Source organism: Pocillopora verrucosa, chromosome 11 (genome assembly GCF_036669915.1).
Source record: "Pocillopora verrucosa isolate sample1 chromosome 11, ASM3666991v2, whole genome shotgun sequence".
NCBI lineage: Eukaryota > Metazoa > Cnidaria > Anthozoa > Scleractinia > Pocilloporidae > Pocillopora > Pocillopora verrucosa.
The window spans coordinates 17912661-17936262 of NC_089322.1; the positions used below are offsets into that span (position 1 = coordinate 17912661).

General features: G+C 36.8%; 4 protein-coding genes across 6 annotated transcripts; 2 read left to right on the plus strand and 2 right to left on the minus strand.

Annotated features, from left to right (window-relative positions):
• Window positions 1-96: 96 nt before the first annotated feature.
• LOC131777202 (uncharacterized) lies at window positions 97-5581 on the minus strand. Its single transcript, XM_059093435.2, has 5 exons — window positions 5413-5581; window positions 3612-3920; window positions 2644-2860; window positions 2047-2165; window positions 97-1484 (listed from the first exon to the last, which is right to left on the minus strand). Exons 1-5 carry the CDS (start codon window positions 5548-5550, stop codon window positions 558-560), a joined length of 1710 nt encoding a protein of 569 aa, XP_058949418.2. The 5' UTR covers window positions 5551-5581; the 3' UTR covers window positions 97-557.
• Window positions 5582-6177: 596 nt separating this feature from the next.
• On the plus strand, window positions 6178-11333 carry LOC131777237 (L-threonine ammonia-lyase). 2 transcript variants are annotated; one of them, XM_066158509.1, is made up of 7 exons: window positions 6178-6331; window positions 6725-6921; window positions 7290-7420; window positions 8992-9140; window positions 9522-9614; window positions 10068-10140; window positions 10774-11333. In XM_066158509.1, the coding sequence occupies exons 1-7, from the start codon at window positions 6316-6318 to the stop codon at window positions 10952-10954; spliced, it is 840 nt and encodes a 279-aa protein (XP_066014606.1). In that variant the 5' UTR covers window positions 6178-6315; the 3' UTR covers window positions 10955-11333. The 2 variants fall into 2 exon arrangements, with proteins under 2 accessions (XP_066014606.1, XP_058949463.2); XM_059093480.2 differs by having other exon boundaries at window positions 6196-6537.
• Window positions 11334-11437: 104 nt separating this feature from the next.
• Window positions 11438-13582, minus strand: LOC131777236 (centromere protein L-like). Its single transcript, XM_059093479.2, has one exon. The coding sequence runs from the start codon at window positions 13574-13576 to the stop codon at window positions 12353-12355; it is 1224 nt and encodes a 407-aa protein (XP_058949462.2). The 5' UTR covers window positions 13577-13582; the 3' UTR covers window positions 11438-12352.
• An 84-nt stretch (window positions 13583-13666) lies between these two features.
• LOC131777240 (protein SEC13 homolog) lies at window positions 13667-23224 on the plus strand. 2 transcript variants are annotated; one of them, XM_059093484.2, is made up of 13 exons: window positions 13667-13710; window positions 13822-13866; window positions 14323-14438; window positions 15481-15562; window positions 15863-15932; window positions 16477-16566; window positions 17045-17088; window positions 19570-19629; window positions 20533-20606; window positions 21125-21245; window positions 21563-21622; window positions 21939-22025; window positions 22737-23224. In XM_059093484.2, the coding sequence occupies exons 1-13, from the start codon at window positions 13708-13710 to the stop codon at window positions 22818-22820; spliced, it is 936 nt and encodes a 311-aa protein (XP_058949467.2). In that variant the 5' UTR covers window positions 13667-13707; the 3' UTR covers window positions 22821-23224. The 2 variants fall into 2 exon arrangements, with proteins under 2 accessions (XP_058949467.2, XP_058949466.2); XM_059093483.2 differs by lacking the exon at window positions 13667-13710 and having other exon boundaries at window positions 13723-13866.
• Window positions 23225-23602: the final 378 nt, after the last annotated feature.

The window sequence follows — 23602 nt, forward strand, 5'->3', positions numbered from 1 at the left end:
CAATAATAATTTCTCAAAATAGAAATGTAATGTACTTTGTACTTTTTAATTTGCATGGGTTTTTTTTTTCTTTCTTTTTTTTTTTTCAATCTATGCATCCAAACAAACAACTTAACCCCTTTTTTGGGATAATTTGGAGTAGAATATGTATATTCAGACATGTGTTAAAAATAATTGTGACTAGTGAATGAAAAACATCTACATGACTTAGTTGGCAATGAAGGAGATTCTCATTCATTCTTTTTTTCTTTGAGTTTTGCATTTTTTTTTTTTATGTTAATCTGTTTCATGATTTATTTGATCTTTCAAATCCATGTCTTTACTTAACCCTTTAACTCCCAGATCATGTTTGTAATTCTTCTTACTGTCAACCATACAATTCTTATACTGATAGTTCAGAGAATTTAGTATTGGATCAACTAATTGTCCCCAAATTGATATTTTCCTTTGTTCTCATCACTTTTCTGCTTGATATTGTATTGATATTGTAAGGAGAAATTCTGTCTTGGTCACTCATGGGAGTTAAAGGTTGAGACCTTCTTGTCCTGCTCTTCTGACTACACATCAGATTCTTTTTTGTGTGCTTTTTGGAATGCTTTAAAGCATTTTGAGCAACTTTTACTTTCTACCCAGTTTTGTAATATCTGTAAGATATCATGGCGTTGCATGTCATCAAGAATATTCATTATCCTTTCAACAGTGGCATTATTTCCTTCTCTTTCACTCCAAACACGCAGGAGACTATCAGTTGGTTGATTGTTTAGGAGATTAATCTCACCTCTTGTAAACCCAAGGTGCTCACCAAAAATACGATAGTCATTAAAGAAGGGAGATTCTTTATCCAAACTTTGACACATTGTAAAGTATATTTTCCCAGGAATATTGTGAATAATTTGTTCCTGTTTGTCTGTCTTGGATATCTTCACGCATTTGCAGCAGACAGAAATATCTTGGGCTTTGCTTGGCACTTCCACAGTAGGTGCCAAAGGCAGACTGTTTACTTCATTGTATCCATTCTGGGAATCAGATGGCATTTGTTGAGTTGAGCAATTGACTGGCCTTTCTTGGTCAGGGGAAGCATTAAATTTTGCATCATTCAGGGTGCTGCTTGCACCTTGGACCTCCTCACACAAATCAACACTCTGTACTCCATCTGCTTGAGAGCTATTTGAAAAAGAAATTTGTGCTTCACTTTGGGATGTGGTAAGGATTCCTTTCTCCTCCTCCACTGGCCATGTGTACCTTTCTTTAGGAGAAGGCGAATTCTTTTCTTGTAGAAGGCCCAAGGGTTCTTCAATTGATAACACTACAGTGATCTGAGCTTTCTGAAGCATGGTTTTCATCTCTTCAAAAGAGAGCCCTTTAACTGGTTGTCTGTTGACAGCTGTTATCTTGCATCCAGGGCTGAGATATGGACACTTGGCCGCTGGTGTTTCTCCAGCTGCAATTTGCTTTATTATTGGGCATGGTTGTTCTAGTTGATTCTGTGCAAAGAAATTGTGTACATCTGCTCTCAGCATATATGATAAGGGAAGGTACAGCCAGAGGGAATGGGGAAATACAGTCTGAAACATGATGCTAGACCCCCTTCTAGGGTTCCACCACTATCAGAAAACCTGATTTTCAGCTCCCCTCCTTCCCCCTGTGAATACTTTATTCTCTTTCCCTTTGTTGAAATGTGTTGGAGCAGGAGTAAAATGTGTGGACATGAAGATGTGAAGAAATGTTTCATCTGGCATTTTATAATGATTTTCTAAATCGGTTGTGATAAAATTAGACTGAAGTAGATGCATGTTTATATCATTATGAAATAAATGAATTGGTGATTATGGCCGGGAAAATGTTGATGTAGATGGAGAAAACACTGGAGAAGTATCAGAAAGATAGCATTTGATGTGGGATGATAGAAAAATTGGAGGAATAGATAGGAGGAAGCTGTAAAATTTGAAAATCGTGACAAAATTAGTTCAGGATGAAATGAGATGTACATATGAAGAAAATGCATCATCCAAATAATTTTACGGTGAAAATTGCAGGTTTAATTACCTTGGCAAATACAAACTTAAAACCGAGTGGCTCTTTTGAACTTTTCTTTTGTAACTCAGCTTGAAGTGGTCTCCAGTCTAAAATTGCTGGTGAGTCAATTGCAAGGCTGGTAAGGTGATCTTAAAAGGATAATGAGAACACCGTATTATTAAATGTTGAAGTAATAACTATGATATGGCTCCTAACTGGCTTACTGCCCAGGAGGAATAGAATACCATTCCTTTAAAAAAATGTGCTTGCAACAGTTAAATGACCTGTGGATGAAATAAATATGAATAACTGACCCTAATTGCTGGCCACAAACTACAACTAAAAGGAAGTTTGAACAATTCCAGGCATCCATGTGATTTGCAACTGTGCCAGACTATACTTCAAGATATGTTTGCAGTTGAGTGAAAGTCCATTTTTCTGTAATGAAGTTCCTGAATTTTTTGGTTTGTCTTCAGCAGAATGAACAGGTTTGTGAACTTCATCAATATTTTCAGGTTATAGGAAACAGGAAGTGGGTTTAAACTCAATGCTTCAGGAAATTCTACATTTCCATGAAAGTATTTAATCAATATATGGAACATTAATCTTTGTAAAAGGGAAACATACCATTCTGTCTCCATTGCCTCCGTTGAATAGTTACTTTGATCTGCTTTTGAAGGTTCAGTTGGTGGACAATTTTCTGTAGTCCTTCATATGTTTCATTCTCAAGTTTACGTTCATTGATGGAAATGACAATGTCTCCATATTTCAATTTTTTGTGGTTGAAGTCTGGTAGCTTGATGTTGTTCACCAATGCATATGTTTTTTTACCATCCTGGAAGTCCTGAAAAATATTCAACAAACACATTAGCCACTCCAATTCTGGGAATCTAAATACCATCTCTTTGCAATAAACTGAGGATTAAAGTTGAATGTGTGTGCATGTGTTGAGGAGGGGGGGGGGGGGGGAGGTGAATATCTTTTCACTTGCACAATTTCCTGTTTTGCTTACTTAAGACCCTTTCTTTCTAAACCGTTTCTCCCATCAGTATCACCCCTAAAACCAATAATGAGGTTATGAGAATAAAGGAAATGATCACCAACAAAAGAAGCTCTTGATTGTTAGGCAAATTCTCTTTGTCAGTACCATAGGAAATATGTAGAGAACAGTATAGAGGAAATGTATACTGATGATAGGACGTAAAGGGTTAAGTTGGGTAATGTGAAAGGAAGAATAACTAATACCCCTATTGGGCTTATGCTTGTTGTCAAGGAAAATAAATTGATGCAATAAGGTTAATTTATGTCAAATAAATGTGGATATTTTGATGTGGGACATAGAGACAGGGCATCAGACCTTTATAATCTTATAAATTTTTATGTGAGTGTCTTTTAAGAAAAAGTCTCAAAAAATTTAAGGAGAGGTTAGCTAGGATTCTTGAGTGAATCCAGAGAGATTAAAAAAAAGGGAGGGAGGGAGGGAACAAACATTGAGCTCAATATCATTACAGACAAAAAAACAAAATATTTAAAATCACAGAGAAGAAGCTTGTGTGGCCTCTCCAAATTCAGCATGAACTGGATGTGGTACTTACAGGGTAAAAGATGTTGAGAGAAAATGCAGCTGAGAATGGAAGCCTCTTGACTCTGACTTTAATATCAATTGCAACTTGGTTTGGGTCCCAGAGATAAAATTCTTGTTGTTCTAATGGCTTTCTTATAGTAACACTCAGAACACTTTGGCAATTTTTCAACTTTTCCAAAAAGGATGTGTCATAGCTCATAGTACTTGAACCATTGATGGATGTTATCCAGTCTCCAGGTTCCAAGATGTTAACTGCATTGCTGTTGTTTTCTATTTCTTTCACAATCCAGTACAGGTAAGCTGGATCCCTGTCTGCATCCTATAAATAAAGAGGAAACATGTGCTAAGGTTGAACAAGAGTGCTGTAATTCTACTAATAATGTACATAAAAAAATTATGCATGCCTAATTGGCTGAAAAAGAGTGCATTTTTCATGTAACACAAATGCAAATTTGGAACATGAGTGCAAAGTTTTAGCAATGGTGCAAAGTTGAAACATGAGTGCAAAGTTGTAGCACAAGTGCAAATTGCAAATAACACACTGCTAAAATTTTGTCTTGACTTACTCTGATGTGTTTTTCATATAAATTATTAACAGGTAACAAAATGATTTCTCATGCAATTGGATGTAAATAAGGACTTCTAATTTTTCAAGTGCATGTGCAATTTGATGTTTTGAAAAATTTACAAATGCTTATTAACACAAAATTACTTGAGAATAATGTCATACCTTATCAATAATTTACATGAAAAAAGCATCACAGATAGTTGAGACAGGCACAATTTTGACAGTGCAAACCTATTTTTAATTTGCATTCATGTTACAACTTTGTGTTACATGACAAATACAGTAATTTCCAACCAATCAGAAGCATGCGATCTTTCCATTTATAGTATTATTTTGATAAATTTTACAAATTCCCAGATGTGCCTTACATGTTAGATCATGATAACAACTACTTGATAAAATTGATCATTCTAATTACCTATTTGCTAGATAATGTAGTGTGGATATCATAAATTAACTCAGGGAATTAATTCAGTCTTGTCACTCAGAATTTCATAATTAATTTAAAGACGATTCGTTGTCAACGCGAAATCTAAATTTCTCGGAGATTGTATTTCTAATCAGGATACATTAGTTGAAAAGCGCGGAAATAACAATTTTGAAGTGGCGCCCTTTCTTATTACCCTCAGGAAAGCAAAAGAAATCTATGTTTCACCATGAAAGAAATATAACCACGAAGATTGCACTATTTGATAATCACATTCGCTATGTTGCAATATGACCATCCTAGCTATTGGCGCTTTTTTCGTTTACAAATAAATATAGCAATCCGATGTGCTCGTGAAATAGAATTTATTTAAAGTATGCAGAAATAAATTCCGGAAGCCCATTTAATTTGCCGGAACAACTTTGTGTTTCAATAAAAATGCTTTGAACTGACTCGTTCCTTTGAAAAAAACAAAAACAACGAAAAAACGAATAAATCGGAAGGAAAGCCTACCTCGTAAACTTTATTGAGGCGAGATGGATGCATTCTAGTGAAACCAAATATGGAATGGTTTGGCGAGTTCAAAAGAAGCCCTCCCCTATCTCAGATTAGGATTTATTTCGGAAGTGATGCAAGCATCTTTTTTAGAAAAAGCTGGCAGGTCTGGTGTTGCCATCAGATTCCTGGCAATTACAATACAAAAGTGCGCAATCGGTAGGTCTTTAATAATCATCGAAAAAAGATTTACGAAAAGAAAAATTAACTATCTACTTCGAAACAATTCAACAATTCAGTTGTCTGCGTAGAGAGACTTACCGCTTTCACTGAAATTGAACAACCCAAGGGACTATTCCCTTTTGTAGGGTACATCTCGCGTGTCATTTTTGGGCCATACGTTGTAAGATCGGGCCAGTACTGGGAATTGTGTATGCGAGCTAAACTTGTTTGTTCCATGTTTCACGTTAAATTATTCAGTAGAATTTTGTTTGCTGACAGGAATGTGCTTCGCTGTTTGCAGAATTCTGTTACGGACCAGTGACTCGCGCGATGATTGGTAAATTTAAACTCGTGATCGCCGCATGCTTCACTTTTAGTTCATGCGCCTTTAAAGTAACAAACTGTCCTGCTGAGAGTACCAAAGGCATGTAAACATATTAATGTAACCTCGATCGCAAAATTCTCCAATGTTCAGAATAACTTTCTTAGGACGTGTTACTTTGATGATTTTGTCTTTTCTTCATTTACTGTGACTGCAAAGCAATATCTAGGGGTTCAACCGAACGCCTGTTGTTTGGAATCGTCACGCAACATCCTTTCTGGAGCGGAAGGGGAATCCCCGCACTTAAATACTTTTGAATGTAAATAAGTCCTTAACTCGCATTATGCGCTTCGAATATTTCAATAAATAAATATTTTTCGAACCCTATAGGTAGCATACAGAACTACCTTCGGTATATTTAATTTACTTTCCCCGACGGAAAAAGAGAAAAAAAATCCCGCAGCTACCCCTCCCTCTCCTCCCACACGCCCACGTTCCTCCACAGGCCCCCCAACCACGTTGGTTGTACAACAGTATTAGTGTTAGCTGTCTATGGACGCCTTTAGATGAGATAGAGAGAAAGAAATATCTCTTTTCAAAAGACAAATATTCCTTTTTTAAAATTTTTTGGTTGAGATACATTCAAATATGTAAAATTTCAAACTTTATCCAAGATTTCTATGGTTAACAATAAAGGTAGGGTGGAGATCTGTGGTTCATTTTCTATCGGCCATTTTCAGTGGAAATGCTCGTTTCGTGGAGAGATATTGAACGAGCCAGGGATACTATCAAGGGGTGTGGTGTGGTTGTCAGGACACCTTTACTCCGAAATGTGGAACAGAGGTTTGGTTTTGATGACCAATTCAAACTGCATTTGAAAATGGAGAACATGCAGAATACCGGTACGGTTAAAGAATTAGAAGGAAGGGGCGATTAATTATCGGGTTCGGGGACGATTTTCCTACGGTATTTCGGTTGTCTTTTACAGACGCCTCATAGGGGTTTTCTTAGACCCTGTTTTGTGGTAATCAATATCCTTTTCGATTTCCTTGTTTGTGTGCATTGTAATGTTTACTTAATTTGTTACAGGATCATTTAAAATACGTGGTGTTGTGAACCAGTTTGCCAACATCCCCTCTGTGATCACCGAGAATAAGAAAAGTCTTGTTTCGATGTCTGCTGGAAATTATGGAAAGGCATTTGCTTTGGCGACAAAGGAACAAAACCTTCCAGCAATTCTGTGTATGCCTGAAACTGCTCCCATTAATAGAGCAAAACTTATTGAGGTACAAATTTAACCCTTTAACTCACAAAAGTGATTAACTTGTAACTTCTCCCTACAACCAAACAGGTAATGAGATTACTCAAACTTATCAGGTACCATAATTATACTAAAAACATCTGTTCACTTCAGTGTCGGCGCAGGCCACTGGTGGATATTTACCTTGCTACTTTGCAGCTTGGTAAATATCCAGTTATTAACACCTTTACTTTGATGATATCCACTGGTGGATATTTACCTTGCTACTTTGCAGCTTGGTAAATATCCAGTTATTAACACCTTTACTTTGTTGAACAGTTGTTAAATATTGCAGATATATACAAAAAAGCAAGGAAAACCTACTGAAGGTAAATTTTTCATGCTGATTTACAGAGTTTCGGTGTGAAAGTGGAAAGAATACCCACGAGTGAAATACAAGATGCTGTTGATCTTCATGTTGCTGAAGATGGAATGCACTTTCTTCATCCATTTGATGATCTTCATCTTATTTCTGGTTTTGCCAGGTATTATCTGTTTTGCAAACAATAACTTATGTGTAATTATAATGATGATGATATTGATCTCGATATTAACCCTTTACACCCTAAGATCAATATTCATGTTCTCCATACTGTTCTCTATACATTTCCTTAGGTGCTTACAAGGAGAATTTGTTTAACAATCAAGAGCTTCTTTAATCGGTGATCATTTCCTTTATTCTCATGACCTTTATGTTTGATCTAGGGGTGATATTGTAAGGAGAAATTGGCCATTTCCAAATTACCTCTGGCCTCTTTTTCAAAACAAGGACTGGTGCTCAACCACTTGTATGAAAATGAGTTTAAATTGCACATGAATTTAACTTACTAGTTATAGTTCTCACTAGAGCTACCCCCGCCCTACAGTACCATTTTCTTTTTTTTTTTTTGAGTTGGGCTTGTTGTTTACAGTTGTGTAGTTATGACCATTTGCGGGAAAAACGTTGATACCTTGCGGCCGTGCAAGCGATCAAATCGAGATTTTTTTTGGTTACGATCAACCGAAAACACCTACATTCTCTCTTCTCCAGTCTTCCTCTATACTAGGACAAATCTCGTGTCAAAGACGCCGATCCTAAAAGTCCTTGCGCGCGTGTCTTTTTACTGGCAGCCCATGACCATTTGCAGGAAAAACGTTGATACCTTGCAGCCGTGCAAGCGATCAAATCGAGATTTTTTCTGGTTATGATCTACCAAAAATACCCACATTCCCTCTTCTCCAGTCTTCCTCTATATTACGCGGGGAGTCCTAAGGTGCCTCCTTGGGTTTTTGGCCCTCTGGGGCCAAAAACCCTGCCGGGGCAATTATCATATGAAAGGATGAGCACCATGACTTGCTTTAAAAAAGAAGGCAAAGATAATTTGGAAATGGCCCATTAGATACAAGTCACTCTGAGGGATCAAAGGGTTAAAATGCTCCAATGTATTTCACAACACTTTACATAGGACTTTTGCTAGACTACACTGAGCCCCTGTATGAAGATCTTCAAAACTAGTAGCATTACAACTATTTTAAAGGAGCTAAGGCAGGGCTAAAAATTGGTAGTTGCACGGTTGCCAGTGGCAAGTTAAAACTGACCAAAAGTTAATGTTTGAACCCCCTATGTGCAACTATGCTACAGAATTTTGAAAAGTTGCAATGTAAATTATGTGAAGTACAAAGTTAAAAATAAAACTCAATATGTAGTTTAATTGGACTACCTTTCTCTTCATTTCTTTGCCTGGACTCTAAGATCACCCATTTTAGCGAACTTTTTAGTTCTGAAATGGAAATTCTGAGCTGTTTTAATAATGATTTCACGAGCTTGTTCTTTGCTTTTAGTTAACACTCTGTTTAAAGCCCTGGGGCATTTATTCAAGTTTTTCATTTTAAACTAGAGGAAATCAAGGGCTGCTTCATTTTGGGATGGGCCACTAAGAATTCAAGGAAACTGGCCAGACTGGCCACCAAGCACTGGAGTTAATTTTTAGCCCTGGCTAAGGTTCCTTTTTACATTTCATATCCTATTACTGAGGCCTATAGTTAGTTTGCACTTTATACACAAAAAACTATTTAGCGTAGCTCTTGAGATCCTGGAGGACATTCCAGAACCTGATGTAGTGGTTGTTTGTTGTGGGGGTGGAGGTCTCCTCTCAGGGGTTGCAGCAGGCATCAAGCTCAAAGGAAAGAAGAAGACCAGGATTTTTGGAGTGGAGCCTGAAGGAGGTGAATGTTTTGTGATGATCAAATATATCTTGATTGTGGTCTATTTTAACATTTTTGTGGCCTACAGAGTAGGCATAATTTAGAGAGCAAGTGCTCAGTAATTTCTTGGTGAAAATTATATCTGCTATCTTTGATCTTTACAGCAAGGGGGGAGGGACAGTCAAAAGAAAGGAGGGGGGAAGGGATGGGGCATGGAAATTCACTAACCTTTCCCTATCCTCTTCCCCCACCATCCATTCTAACTCTCCATCAAACATGGCTGATTGAATTTAATGAGCATGAGCTTATAATATTAACTTACCCTAATAAGACACCTGCTTTGCGGACTGACATTTTTATTTTTCATTAATTAAATATAGTTTGTTTGCTTGTGTTTTGCAGCTCCAACAATGTATCTGAGTAAACAGCAAGGTCATGCTGTCAGTGTGAAATCTGTTAACACTATTGCTGCTGGATTAGCCCCACCCTATGCTGGTGAGAAAGAGTTGTAAGAGGGTTGTAAAGGTGGGAGGGGGGGGGGGTTGGGGTCCTGATTTTGTATGGCACAAACTTTACAAAAATTCATTCATCACTTCTCCTTTACACAGAATTTTATGTGCCACAAATTTAAAAGGGAAAACTTCAAATCTCTCTTCTTGTGAATGAGGTTTCAGGGAAATCTTAAACTTGTCACAACATGAAAGGGTGCCTCATCTCTCTTGCTGGTTCATAAAGTCACAAATCACCCTCCCCTTTCTGTAAAATTCAGGTATCACACAAAAACCCCTTGCCACCCTCTTCTAAAATGGAAGAACTATTGGCAGTTGTTGCATGTTTTGGTTGTTCACATATGGTGGTAATCTTAGAGAGGTCAATATTATTTCATTTAAATGATCTAATGTCATTTGTTACTAACAATAACTATGAACATATTGATACTTTCTGCAGGAAAGAAAACTTTTCAACATGTGAAGGAGTATGTTGAGGACATTGTTCTTGTGACAGATGAGGAAATAAAGAGGTTGGCTAATTTGTCTGTGTAGCGATAACTTATTTTTCCATACCTAAATTCCACCTGTTAGTTCTGAGCAGTGCAGCTCCAGGGTATGTTTTCTTTAATCCTTTAACTCCTATGAGTGACCAATGCTGACTTTCTCCTCATGATATTGATACAATATCAAGCAGACAAGTAAGGGGGTTATTGAAGGGGGTAAGTTGCTGAAGAAACTGTGGTGCTGTATCAGTGGGAGAGTGTAACAGGGTGATTTAGTATAATCAACTGAGTTGATAATGTTAATTGTCCACCATTAAGAATAAAAAGCTGATGTTTTGAGTATTGGTCCTGTCTTTTGCTCTGACCAAGGGCTAAGGCTTGAAACATCAGCTTTGTAACTCTTTATGGTGGCCAATTTACGTTATCAACTCAGTTGATAGGACTATATTACTGAGAGTATTATTACTAGTGGTTAATTCAATTTAAAATTCTTGAAACTAACTTCTTAAGAGTTGTATGGAGGACGGTGAGGAGAATTACTAATGAGATCTTTGGATTAAAAGGGTTAAATTTTTCTCTTCCAGTAGGGACCAAAAGTATTCATTCCTTTTTGGGGACAAGATGTGCTGACTTGTTTTGTCTCTTTTGATCCTTTTACAGGGCAGTGAAGACTTTTTACCAGGCTGGGTTAGTTGTTGAACCATCTGGTGCTGCAGCATTTGCAGCTCTACAAGCAAACAAAATTCCTGATTTGTCAGAAGGGAGTAATGTTGTTGCTATAGTGACAGGAGGAAATGTCACACCAGAAGAACTATGTGATTTGATGAATTGTAATTATTGAATCTTTGTAACCCTTTACAACCTAACATCAGTATGCATATTCTCTATACTGTTCATGCCTCTAACAAGCCAAACAAAATCCCTTTTTGAAGGGATTGCATTCCCGAAGTTATGACAATAACCTGTTACTTGATTTTGGTTTATCCTGACTCATGACTCTAGCCTGAAGCCTGAATCAGTCGTGCTTCTGTCATGCTACAGTCAAAGCTAATTGTGATTGACCCAGGTACAGCATAAGCACAGCATCTGAACTGGGCTTTCATCAGGAAAGTAACCGATATATTATCATTGTTGTTTGGGTTTGTTGGCTTCTGCTTCACTCATTAGCAAATAAACCATTTGGCAACAATTTTTTACATTTGTGACAAACGTTATTCTTTTATTCAGTTTAAAATGCTTCTGAAATAGATTTACAATAGGGAATCTGCTGTAATCAGTTTAATTTAAACTTGATCAATTAGGCGCAATTCTCTGAAACACAAAGTGTGATTCTAATAGAATATTTAGACAATAAGAATGGTTGTATTTGTCTATAATGTGGCCAAACCTAGACTTGCAGAAGTTCATGTGATAGCATACGGTAAGCCTTCTATTTATAAATTGACTATAAGTTTTAACTAGAGGCATATTAGGTACCTAGTTAATTATGGCCTAGCAACATTGATAGTGTCCTTGAGGCTGGCACCTCTAAGTGAGTTGAATATTTGTAAAATATTTTGTAAATAAGTTCAAGAGCAGAAATAAGACACAGTGTGATTTTATTCTATAGTGTGCATTGTAGGAGATCAAGGATCAATGTCAGTATCTGAGCAACAGCACACTTAACCCTCCCCTAACCCAACAACAGTCAACTGATATCAAGTAAGGGTTAATTTGGGTAGGGGGAGGGGCAAGTTTGCAGTTGCTCAGATACTGACATCAATTGCCCCTGAGTTTAACAGCTTATATATAAAATCATCCACTATCTGCAACTTGTTCATACATCCATAGCTTTTTGGTAATTTGAGAAGCAATGCCAGATGTTTACATTGAAGTTTCATGTTGAACCTTATAAAAGTAATAATCATTTTAGTTTCAGTAATTTAGCCACCTTCCAAAACTTGTGAATATCACATGGAAACATCTGAAACAGTTATTTAAGACTTTGTAAAAGTTGATCAGGAGATAAAAAATAAAAATAAAAACATCACATTTATTTTACGCTTAGTCTTTGTAAAATTGTTTTCTGGTATTGCTGCATATGTATGGAGGAATTTGATTTCTTTTAGCGTCTTTCAAAGCAGCTAAATTCGGTGGCCTTGTCACGCAAGCTTTCTTCTGTAACATGATTGCGTTCAATCAAGTCAATTCCAACAATCTTAGTTGCTGTCCAAGAATCTGAGCTTAGTTTTCAAAATCCTTATCTCAATCTTCCGTAAAATTCCTTAGTTAACGCTGCTCTTGTCAGCTGCTCTAAGATGTGGTCAGTAAAGCGAGGATGCACAATTTTAAGCTTCCCTTCGCATGCAATGAAAGCCACAGCTGTTCTCACTCTTGTTAAAGGTAGTCCTTCCAAATTGATTCTGAAATGATGATAAAAATGCTTCTTCAATGCTTCTAGAAACATCACGGATTCTTCTTCAGTAAAAATAGACGAGTCGCTCATGTGGATAATGTCCCAGAGTTGTTTGGCATCCTTCCCTTCGATGCTGTAAAGGATTCTTCGAAGACCTGCCACGGAAGATGCATCATAGCAAAGTTCGATTGTCGGAGATCTCTCGGGCGAAGACATGCCAGCCCATAGCGAGAAATACCAACCGAGTTCGACTGATGAAAAAGTCATTGGAGTAATTCTACAATCAAACTGGCTTTGACACCAACTGATCAAATTTTTAGAGATATTAACAGGCCCGTTGATGAGGCATATAGGTAGACAGGTAAAGTGTTCTTGAAGTCTTGCGTCCTCCTCCTCCTCGCTTCCCACTGAGCAAAACAGAGTTGTCAAAATCGGAACAAGCGGTTCTACTTCCCCCACAGGCTGTAGCCGTAGACTATCAGTGCTGCAGACGATTATTTTCACAGCTGAAAATTTTGAGCCTTCAGCTGAAATATCTTTATGAACAGAGAATTGCACTTTGAATTTTCTTTCTTCGACATTTCCATCTTCATCAACTAAAAGTTGTTTTTCTGTTTCCAATTGTAGAAAAGCTGACAGCTGATTCCCATAGGTTTCAAGAGAACTCTTGTTCTTCTGATCAAAGTTGTGAAGTGGCGAAGCCTGATGAACCCGCAGTGTTTTACCTACAATTTCTCGAACTGGATCTCTTATCTGTTCAACAACGTGCGCATTGCTTGGTAGTAAATTAGGTGATCCACTGGAATCCTTAAGAGTTGATGTTCTTCTTTCGATTTCGGTCGATGCAGTTTTCGATCGAAGGTTTTCTGTCAATCCGCCGTCACCGTCTAGATGGCTTCGGGAAGCACGGCCCGTTTTTGGTGTTTTCACGTATGGTGTATGCCTTCTTGAAAGCCAAGGAGATCGAGCGGACTTGGAATTTCTGTTCCTAGCACTAAGAGGAGTAAATTTTCCCACCCTTGTAGAACTTGTAGCGGATGTTGAAGGTGTTGTCAAAGCTTCCTCCATTTTGTGAACGGTTTTCAAATTTGCGCGCTCGTTCGTTTACATGGTTACCAAGCATAGAAGGAGCGGTTGCTACTACGTCTGACCCGAAATCGAGGTAGTTCTGCCACGTTGAGAAACGAGAGTGGACAGAAATGGTGAGACATAAATTGTTTTGGCATTTTCCTGCATTTAATTGCTTTTAGGAACCATTTATCGAACTGGTAACCTGTTGTTTGAATGTGGTGTTCTTCTTCTTCATCATGAAGGTGTCTGTGCTTAATACAGTGGATACCTCGCACGAGGATATGATCGTGAGTAGATCATGCAAGTCTCACAATTTCCCAGAAACGAGTGTGATTATTTTAAAATTGACGACTGATTCGGGAAGTTGATACTACAAATGATAAATAATGAACCAAAGGACATGTGGGGTAGTAATACTGACTTGTAAGCGGCTTTTAGTAGCGTCGAACATCTTTCATAACTCTAAAATACAATGATTTTTTTCAAAGGAAGTTCTGATATACTATGCTAGCTAGCTAGTTAAATGTTAAACTTAAACTGACTTAAACAGAAATGTGAGAAGTACCAAAAGGACCTTTATGTTCGGATTAAACGTTTGAATATCGCAAACGTAAATAAATTATAACAAAATCATCGTTAATTCATAAAGCATAATTTTCTCATAACTCTGTCAGCTAACCATGGTTTTTGCAAAACAATTTGTAGATCACCTCTCACATTATCTTTGTTTATGATTTGTTTAGCATGATGCACAAATGGATTATTATGGCAAGAAGCTGGCGACATGCTCATCTGACCGAACAGTAAGAATTTTTGAGATCAGTGAAAAGGGTCAAACTCTTGTTGCTACTCTGAGAGGGTAAGTGTGAGATTTAGGCAGCCTGTATCTCTGACTACGCTAGTCAAGGCTGTTAATGAATTTGCCAGTAGTTGGAAAGTAAGAAGTAGAGGGTGGCCATATTATCATGGAGGCCATGTTGTTTCATCAGAGTAAAGTACATGCACGACTTGGAAGAATTCAGTTGAGATTTTTCAGGCATTCCGCAGAGCACATACAAACCTTCAAGCAAATCCTAATGTGGAATAAATTGACACATTTGAACCTGTTTCTGGTAAATTTTACACTCAGTTCACTTGAATGGGTAAACTGTTATGGTTGACTTGCTGGTAGTTTTGGCCTGCTACTAGCTCATGTTGACAACCTTACCAAAGAGCGATCTTTCACACAATTTGATTAGGAAAAGCAACACAACAATGTTTTGAACCTTTGTTCTCTTATTTAGTGGTTTTTGTCTGAATAGACTAACCCTCCTTGATACAGGGTTGTTGATAGAAAATGCAGTAGACATACCATTTGAGTTGAGTAGGTACCTGAATTGAATTATATTTCTGTAGCAAGCTGCGTTGTTTTGCAGGGGGGCATGCTCCTGAAAAAACTCCAAACTTTGTGAGTTGTGACAGCTGTCTGGGACATAATTGAGCAACTCTTTGTAGCCATGCATTGATGGTAGAATCATTTTAAAAACAAACATTTTCTGTCTCCATTCCCAATTCATATAGCTGGCACAAAATGATTTGACAGCCTGTGGGTTTCCACCACCTACCATCTTTTAATGACAGCCCTGTAGATCTACTCAGTATCATATATTGTAACCTTGTGTCTAATTTTGTCTGAAACACATGATTGAGGATATGACCAGTTTTAATTTTTGAATACATAAGAAATGGAAGATGGGAAGTGGCTAAGTTGAAAACTGGATAGTATAGGTGAGGTACATGTAACTTCACCAGTCAGCTCATATGCTTGCATGACTTTGTTTTACATGGAATTGCAAAGCTTTTTTTTTTCCTTACAAGAGTGAAAGAAAGTAATATTGAAAACACTAACTCTTTATAAATAGACATGAAGGCCCAGTGTGGTCAGTGAGTTGGGCACATCCTAAATTTGGAAATCTTTTGGCTTCATGTTCTTATGATAGAAAGGTAAGTGCTTTTTCTTTTTATCTTTTTTACTGTAAAAAGATTTTCATATAACATTAGTATGCATATTCTCCATACTGTTCTCTATACATTTCCTTGCTTACCAGGAGAATTTGCCTAACAATCAAGAGCTTATTGTGTGTGCGATGATTTCCTTCATTCTCATAACGTTAATGTTTGGTTCAGGGTTGATAATGTAAGGAGAAATTATATACTTATCACTCTTACAGGTTAAGGGTTACAATAGGATAGCAATGTTTGAGACTGCATATCAGATAAATAACATTTATGTTTACTGCTCAGGTTATTTTATGGAAAGAAACAAGTAATGGTTGGACAAAGCTTCAAGAATTTTGTAATCATGACTCATCAGGTATGCAAAAAATTCAGTTATAAAGTAAATGGAAATACCTTTAAGTGTGGAATCTAAACTTCCCTTCATGTAAACCTGATCTGTCTGCTGTGCAGTGATGGTTAGCAGAAACAACATTAACAGCAAAATTGTTTTGTAGCAGTTTGTTGAATATCATGGTGAAAAAAAAATCAGTTTGGTGTAACAGAGGTAAAGAGAACAAGGATTAATATAGGACACATGTACATTTGTATCTTTGGTTGCTCAGGCTTGAACATAAGTACTTGTAAATTCATATTTCCTCCCCATTTAAGCCTTTAACTCCCAAGATCTCATTAGTTAATTCTCCTTACTGTCTGTCATATAGTTCTCGTGATATTAGTTGGGAGAATTTGGTAGTGAATTAATTAATAATGTCCTAATGAATATTTTCCTTTATTCTCATCACTTATCTGGTTGATATTGTATTGATATTGTAAGGAGAAACTCTGTCTTGGTCACTCATGGGTGTTAAAGGGTTAACGGTTAATTTGTTGTTGTTTTTCTTTTGTCATTTTTGTTTTAGTAAATGCTATATCCTGGGCTTCTCCAGACTATGGTTTAATGCTAGCTTGTGGATCTTCCGATGGCTCCGTCTCTATTATAAGCAGTTCAGGTGAGAATGATTTGTTTGATCTTCCTGAACAATACAACTTTCATTGCAACTAAGTGTTGGAAAGAAATTTTACCTTTTCAAGGCTTCTATAGTATGCCCAAATGTTACTGAACGATTTGCAAGTTGCATTCTTTGTGTTAAGAACTTTGTTCTTATCAGGAAAGTATGCTCTAGAAAACATTTCATTTTTACCTCTGCTATTAAACCCTTACAATCTAACTTCAGTATCTTTATTCTCCATACTGTTCTCTACACATTTCCTTTGCTACTAACAAGGAGAATTTGTTGAATAATCAAAGCTTCTTAGGTTGGTGATCATTTCCTTTATTCACATGAACTTGATGACTGATTCAGCAGTTTTACAGTAAGGAGAAATTAGATCCTGGTCACTGTTGAGGTTTAAAGGGTTAAAAAGTATTTGGAGGGAATTTTTCCATTCTAAGATTCCAAAACATGTTTTATTTTGTCATATCTTTAGGTGATGGGCACTGGGAAACAATAAAAATAAGTAACGCACACACAGTAAGTACATTTATTTTTTTCTCAGATGGCACGGTAATGAATCCTGCAATCTGATTGGTTCTTAATGTGGTCCTTATTTTCCTATCTCTGCCCATGGGCAATAGTAACAGATGAGAGTGAATAATACTTTCCATAAGATCATTGACTGCTTTTCAAAAAAACATTGTTGTGACAGTCCTTGCCAAACTAGTTCTGTTGCTTTTTCTAAAGTGTACCTGTGTTTTTTTTTCTTATGTGCTCTCTAATTGATAGGTGTCAGATTGTGACAGTTACTCATAAAAATAATGTTTCAAAGTTTGTTGGAAGCCTTTTAAATCACCTTTATCATTACGCAAATGAAAATGTTTTGGTGAAGCTTCTCTCTTTCATTTGCATTACCTCTATTTTAACTACCATTTGCTTGCTCAAAAACTGTTCAGTTTATGGAAGATCTTGCTGTAATTACAGCCCTAAATCATTTTGGTTCTTTTAGAAAGAATTTCATTAAGTTTAAGGAAAAAAATAAAATGTTATTCAGCAGCCTAAGTCGGTCCGTCTTGAGAAAAACTGTGCCCTCTGTCTTGAGTACTGCCCATCGGGTGGTACTTGAAACCTTGGGCACAGATTTTCCTAATACAGATCCCCTGGCTGGCAAATAACATATGTACTATGTAAATGTGGATGTTACACAATCTGCTCTGTTGCAACAGTAAGCTGTAGTAATTTTAACACTCATTGCTGTGTTTATTCTTGACATGCATGCTTCTATGCTGTCAAGATGTAGCTATTGAGTAAGATGAACTCATGATGCTGTTCACATACAGGGCCTTATTTGTAATCCTGTGTGGTGTAATTGTCATGTACATTTGTTCAATTAACTTAAGTACCATTGCAGCAACTGTACATGCAAGATAATTAGTGAAATCAACAGACTTAATGATGTGAAGTAGTCACTGTGAAAAGATTCTTTGCTCTGATAAAGGGCTAATAGTTTCAGGGCGTGAAATTAACTTTTTTTTCTGATAGCCACTTGGCTCCTAAATTCTTAAAAGTGGTAGCCAATTCAAAAAAAGTTGGTCGCCATTTTCAAAGACAAACAAAATCTTTCTTTACGCTGTCAGCGTTCTAGATAGACCCTCCAAAATTAAGTTAGGGAAAAGATCTTTAACGTGCTACAAAGTGGACACTAGGATGGATGATATACAACGTTCAGGCTCTTCTAAATCCAAGATGGCGTCTAGGTATCGATCGAGATGCATGTGCTACGTTTTGGAAACAAACTTAATGAGGAAGTTTGCTGCAGATTTATCTTTGCAAATCTTTTTAATGCACTATATCTCTTGGTAAGGTTATGATGAAACGTTTTAGTCACATTGGCGCCTGTATTAGGCGCAATTTCAAGCCCTGAGTTTAAATGTTGGTTCAAGACTCTCCTTTTATGGTGGCCCTACCACAGAAGAACATTTTCCTTACAATAACTGCAGATACATTTTCACTTAGAAAGGTGATGAGACAAAAGAAAATATCAACTTGTATATATTGTTTAACCCTTTAACTCCCAGAACTGATTAACATAAAACTTCTCCCTACAACATCCATACATTCTTCAGCAAACGGGTAATGAGAATATTCAAACTTATCAAGTAGAAGCTGCTATCTTGGTCTAGCACCAAGTTCTCATAACTAATTTACAAGGAAATGTGTAGCAGCGACAGAGGAGAATTAACAATCAGATCTTGGGAGTTAAAGTATTAATGTGAAAATGAGATCTCAGAGTTAAAATTATAAGAAAAGAGTGCCAAAAAGTTAGGAGAATTGGTATTTCAGGGCGTGAAATTGTGCCCAATACAGGCGCCAATGCGACTAAATTTTTCACTTTGGCGACCAAATCCTGAAAGTTAATCACCAAATTGGCAACTAGAATGTTTCATCATAACCTTACCAAGAGATATAGTGAATTAAAAAGATTTGCAAAGATAAATCCGCAGCAAACTTCCTCGTTAAGTTTGTTTCCAAAAAGTAGCACATGCATCTCGATCGATAACTAGACGCCATCTTGGATTTGGATGAGCTTTAAAGTTGTATATCATCCATCCTAGTGTCCACTTTGAAACACGTTAAATATCTTTTCCCTAACTTAATTTTGGAGGGTCTATCTAGAATGCTGACAGTGTAAAGAAAGATTTTGTTTGTATTTGAAAATGGCGACCAACCTTTTTTTGAATTGGCTACCACTTTGAAGAATTTAGGAGCCAAGTGGCTATCAGAAAAAAAAATTAATTTCACGCCTTGTATTTACCTTTACATTGTAAGTGAAATGGTCAAAGAAACCATATGACAAAACTACATCTCATATTGAAGGGGATGACAAAAATATTATTTTAGTTTGGCAGAAACACTGTAAAGCAGCAATAATAAACAAAGAAGAAATGGCAATGGCAAAGGATGCATTTGATCTCTGTTTGTCTTTGTTAATCAACTGACTTGTTTTCTTCTGTTTAGATTGGTTGCAATGCTGTTAGCTGGGCTCCTTCAGTCGTGCCAGGGACGTTATTGGAGGGGGTAAGATTCTTTAAGAAAAATGTGGTTCTGCATTGGTGGGGGGAATGAAGAGATGATTTGGTTTTATCAACTGAGTTGATAAAATAAACTGTCCATGGTAAAGAGTTTCTAAAGCTGACATTTGGAGCATGACAAATGACAAATGGCAAAGGACTGAGGTTTGAAACCTTAGATTTTAGGAACTCTTTAGGCGGCCAATTTACACTATCAACACAGCTGAAAAAAAAAACAAACAAACAGAAAACAAATTGTTATTATTTGAGGTAACAAAATTATCACAATATTTTAATGTTGTGATTGTTTTTCACTTCTTTTCAATAAAAGGGTTTCTAATATCTATGATTATTTTCATGTTGTCTTCATAACCCTTTAAACCCTAACATCAGTATGCATATTCTCCATACTGTTTCCTATACCTTTCCCATGATGCTGACAAGGAGAATTTGTGTAACAATCAAGAGTTTCTTTTAGCTGGTGATCATTTCCTTTATTCTCATGACCTTAATATATGATTCAGGGGTGATATTGTAAGGAGAAATTTGATCCTAGTTACTCTTAGGGGTTAAGGGGTTGAAGGTATTAATTTTTTTGTTTCTCTGGGCTCTACATGCATTAGTTTGCAACATTTTTTCAGTAGTTTGCAGTGTTTATTCACAGGGAAATAGTTTTTGGCTACAATCTTTAAAAAAAAAAGGAAACTGTTTCGACACTTCTTGACCTTAATGGAAGGTAAGATAACCCCTCCCCCTCTCTCTCAAAAAAGAAATTTTTATCCAAGGAGCTTTTTTTAAGAGGCAGAACTGGTTCTTATATCCAACAAATTCCCGCCACCTGTAGTTGTCCATACTTTTAAAGAATCACAAAGAATACTGGATATTGTTTCTCCTTTTCTTTTTTCACTAGACTGGGGCAAAGTCCGGTCCTTCAGTCAAAAGATTTGTCACAGGGGGATGTGATAACTTGGTAAAAGTATGGAAGTAAGTCACAAATACAAGTAATGATCATGGTTGAATAAAATGCATTTGCTCCAGCCTAGGAATGAGTATTTTTGTCTCCTTTTTTGTGTGATAAAATCCAAGGCATGATTAAACCTAAGGCATGATTAAACCTGTGAACTTTGATTGGTAGTGTGGCTCACAGTTCTGATTTGCAGTAACTCGTGTCATGTTATTATCTACATATCCTACTATGGCATCCAGACTGAGGCTGGTCAACCTGTAGGACTTCACTTGGTCAGCCTGATATTAAAACTCTGGCATGAAATTGAGGTGGATAGATATCATACCTGTGTGAGATCAAGGCTATGTGTGTTATCAGTCAGTCCAAGGTGGCAAACAGAAAAAGCTAGTATGATCTAGCTTTGGATTAATACCTGCAGGACTGAAAAATGGCATGAATAGTATGCCTTTCCTTTCACCCTGATTTTGGTGGCATTAAATTTTTAGTAGATTTCTACTGTAATCCTGACTCTTGTCTTTAATGTTATTATTTTTAGAGAAGTCGATGGCCAATGGGAAGAGGAGGAAAAACTAGAAGCACACAGTGACTGGGTCAGAGATGTTGCTTGGGCACCTAATGTTGGTCTCCCTATTAGCACCATAGCAACATGTTCTCAGGTACAGTATGTTTAAGTCATTGGATGTTAGGTTGTTTATGCATTCAACAGAAGACATAAAATTATGTGTTGATTTGGCCTGTGTAGGATGTATTTCCTACCTCAATTGAGCAATGTAAAGGACATGATTATCCTAAAAAAGAAATGTGTTACTGTAATGATAATGGCTACCAAATGAAGCCTCCTTGGATTTTCAATTTAACACTGTAATTTTGTCAGAGGCCAAATTGTTCTAAGGAACTTGAAAGGTGTTATTACTGTAAGAGTAAAGGTAAGAACATGCAATTTACAATTTTTTTTTAATGAACTTTTATGCAGGATTGTCGTGTTGTTATCTGGACAAAGGATGAAGTTAATGGAGGAACATGGACTTCTAAGGTATCCTAGAAATTTGAAATATAATTAATTCAATGTTTATTAAGTTTTTCAGTCTCTATTTCTTGTGCCAGTAAGGGTTTGGCTGTCAATTTTATGTGGATGGGCTAAGTTGGAATGGCTATTTTTCTTATTTGAAACAACTAAGTGTTTTCTTGCAGAATTACAGTGAGTTTGGCAAGGGGTTTTGCGAGAAAGTCTAGATAATTTTGCCAATAAGGTTTCCAGTTTTCAAGACCTTAAAAAAAATAATGATTAAAGACGTCTTCTTTTCCATACATGAGTATGTATAAAATAATGGTGTTTGTTTTCTCTGCAGGTTGTAAAGAAGTTTGGTGATGTTGTGTGGCATGTGAGTTGGTCAGTCACAGGCAGCATTTTAGCTGTATCTGGGGGAGATAACAAGGTATGCAAGAACCAGTGTTTTTTAGCTGTCAGAAAAGCATGGGATAGGTCAGACTACACATAGGCCTCATTTCGCAGTATAGTAAATTGTGCAAGTCAATAAAAATCAGTGATTATACATGTACATCTTGATGCCGTATGTTTGTCCTTGGGTATCACTCCCAGAATTGGTGTGCTGCCACCTCATTTTTTTCCCTAATCTGCTAAAAAAATATGGAATTTACCAGTGGACATTCCATGAAGTGGCCCTTCTTGTCCCCTTTTTCTGGGTTGAATTGGAATTTTGAGTGTTGGTTTTTATGGAGGAGGAAAATGGTGAACCTGAAGAAAAACCCATGTAGCAAAAATGAGATCCAACAACAAAAACTCAACTCACATGTGATACCAGGCCCAGGAATGGCACCATTTGTTGTGTTTCTATCTACAGAATAATACATGGGTGTACGTAGATATAGAACAACACATGTGAATAAATATTGTATTTTTTCATACGGGTTGTAACATTTTTTCTCTGGGCTGGAAATCCATGTATAACACCATAGTTATATGATAAAGAGGTATTACACACAGTCTATTGATAAGTTATGGGGTGTTTTGGAGAACATTTAAAGTAAGACAGCTGATGGTTTTTTAACCTTTGATACATAGTTTATTTGCATTTTGTTATTGGAGCCTTGTATTGTGGGTCACTAAATCTCTTTTCCTTCCATAGGTGAGCTTATGGAAGGAGTCTCTAGAGGGGCAGTGGGTTTGTGTCAGTGATGTGTACAAAGGTCAAGGTCAGGAGCCACAATGATGTCACAGTTATTTCACATAGCCATATTTAGACAAAGAACTTTTTTAAATATCTAGAGAAGAAAATGTGAGATACATCTGCATCAAAGAACTTGGACCTGGGAATGTAGTTTGGTTACCTGAGAATGGATAGGAAGATCTGTTGGTCAGAAGCTTTGCTTCACAAGGAACACAGCACCACATGGTTTTTCTATTGTTTTGGCTGTAATTAACAGCTTTCTCATGGCTTGAAAAGTTCTGTGTTTATGGTCTGTGGTTGATGTTGATGTTGTCAATGTTATGGTTTAAATAGGGAAAGAAGATCTAATTTCTACAGTACATCCTGTCACTTTTAATCTGTCAAATTGACATACACTGTTCATAAATAGTTGGTACTAGCTTTGTGAATAAAATTGAAGAAACTTGTGTGTGACTGCACAAAGTTATTTACTGATTTTAATCATGTCAGATCTGCTCTGCTCACTTTAATTACCATGAAAGGGAAAAGTTTTGGCACCCTCTAAGACTACTACTTTTTGAATTTTTCTATAACTCTCATTTATCTTCCCATCTCTCCTGTTTTAATGATGCCTAATGGTACAAAATTATTGCAAATTTGGGGGAGTGGGGAGCTGGAAGTAAGTCATAACAGCTGAATTGTAGGATTTCTGTTTATGTGGAGGGCCTTTTACCACCTGGTAAGGAAGGTGAAGGGTTGGGGGGGGGGGGTTATGCCAACCTATTGTGCTACTCAAAGTAGGTAGACAGTATCTGCCACAAAAATAAACATATCTATGGTCAGTT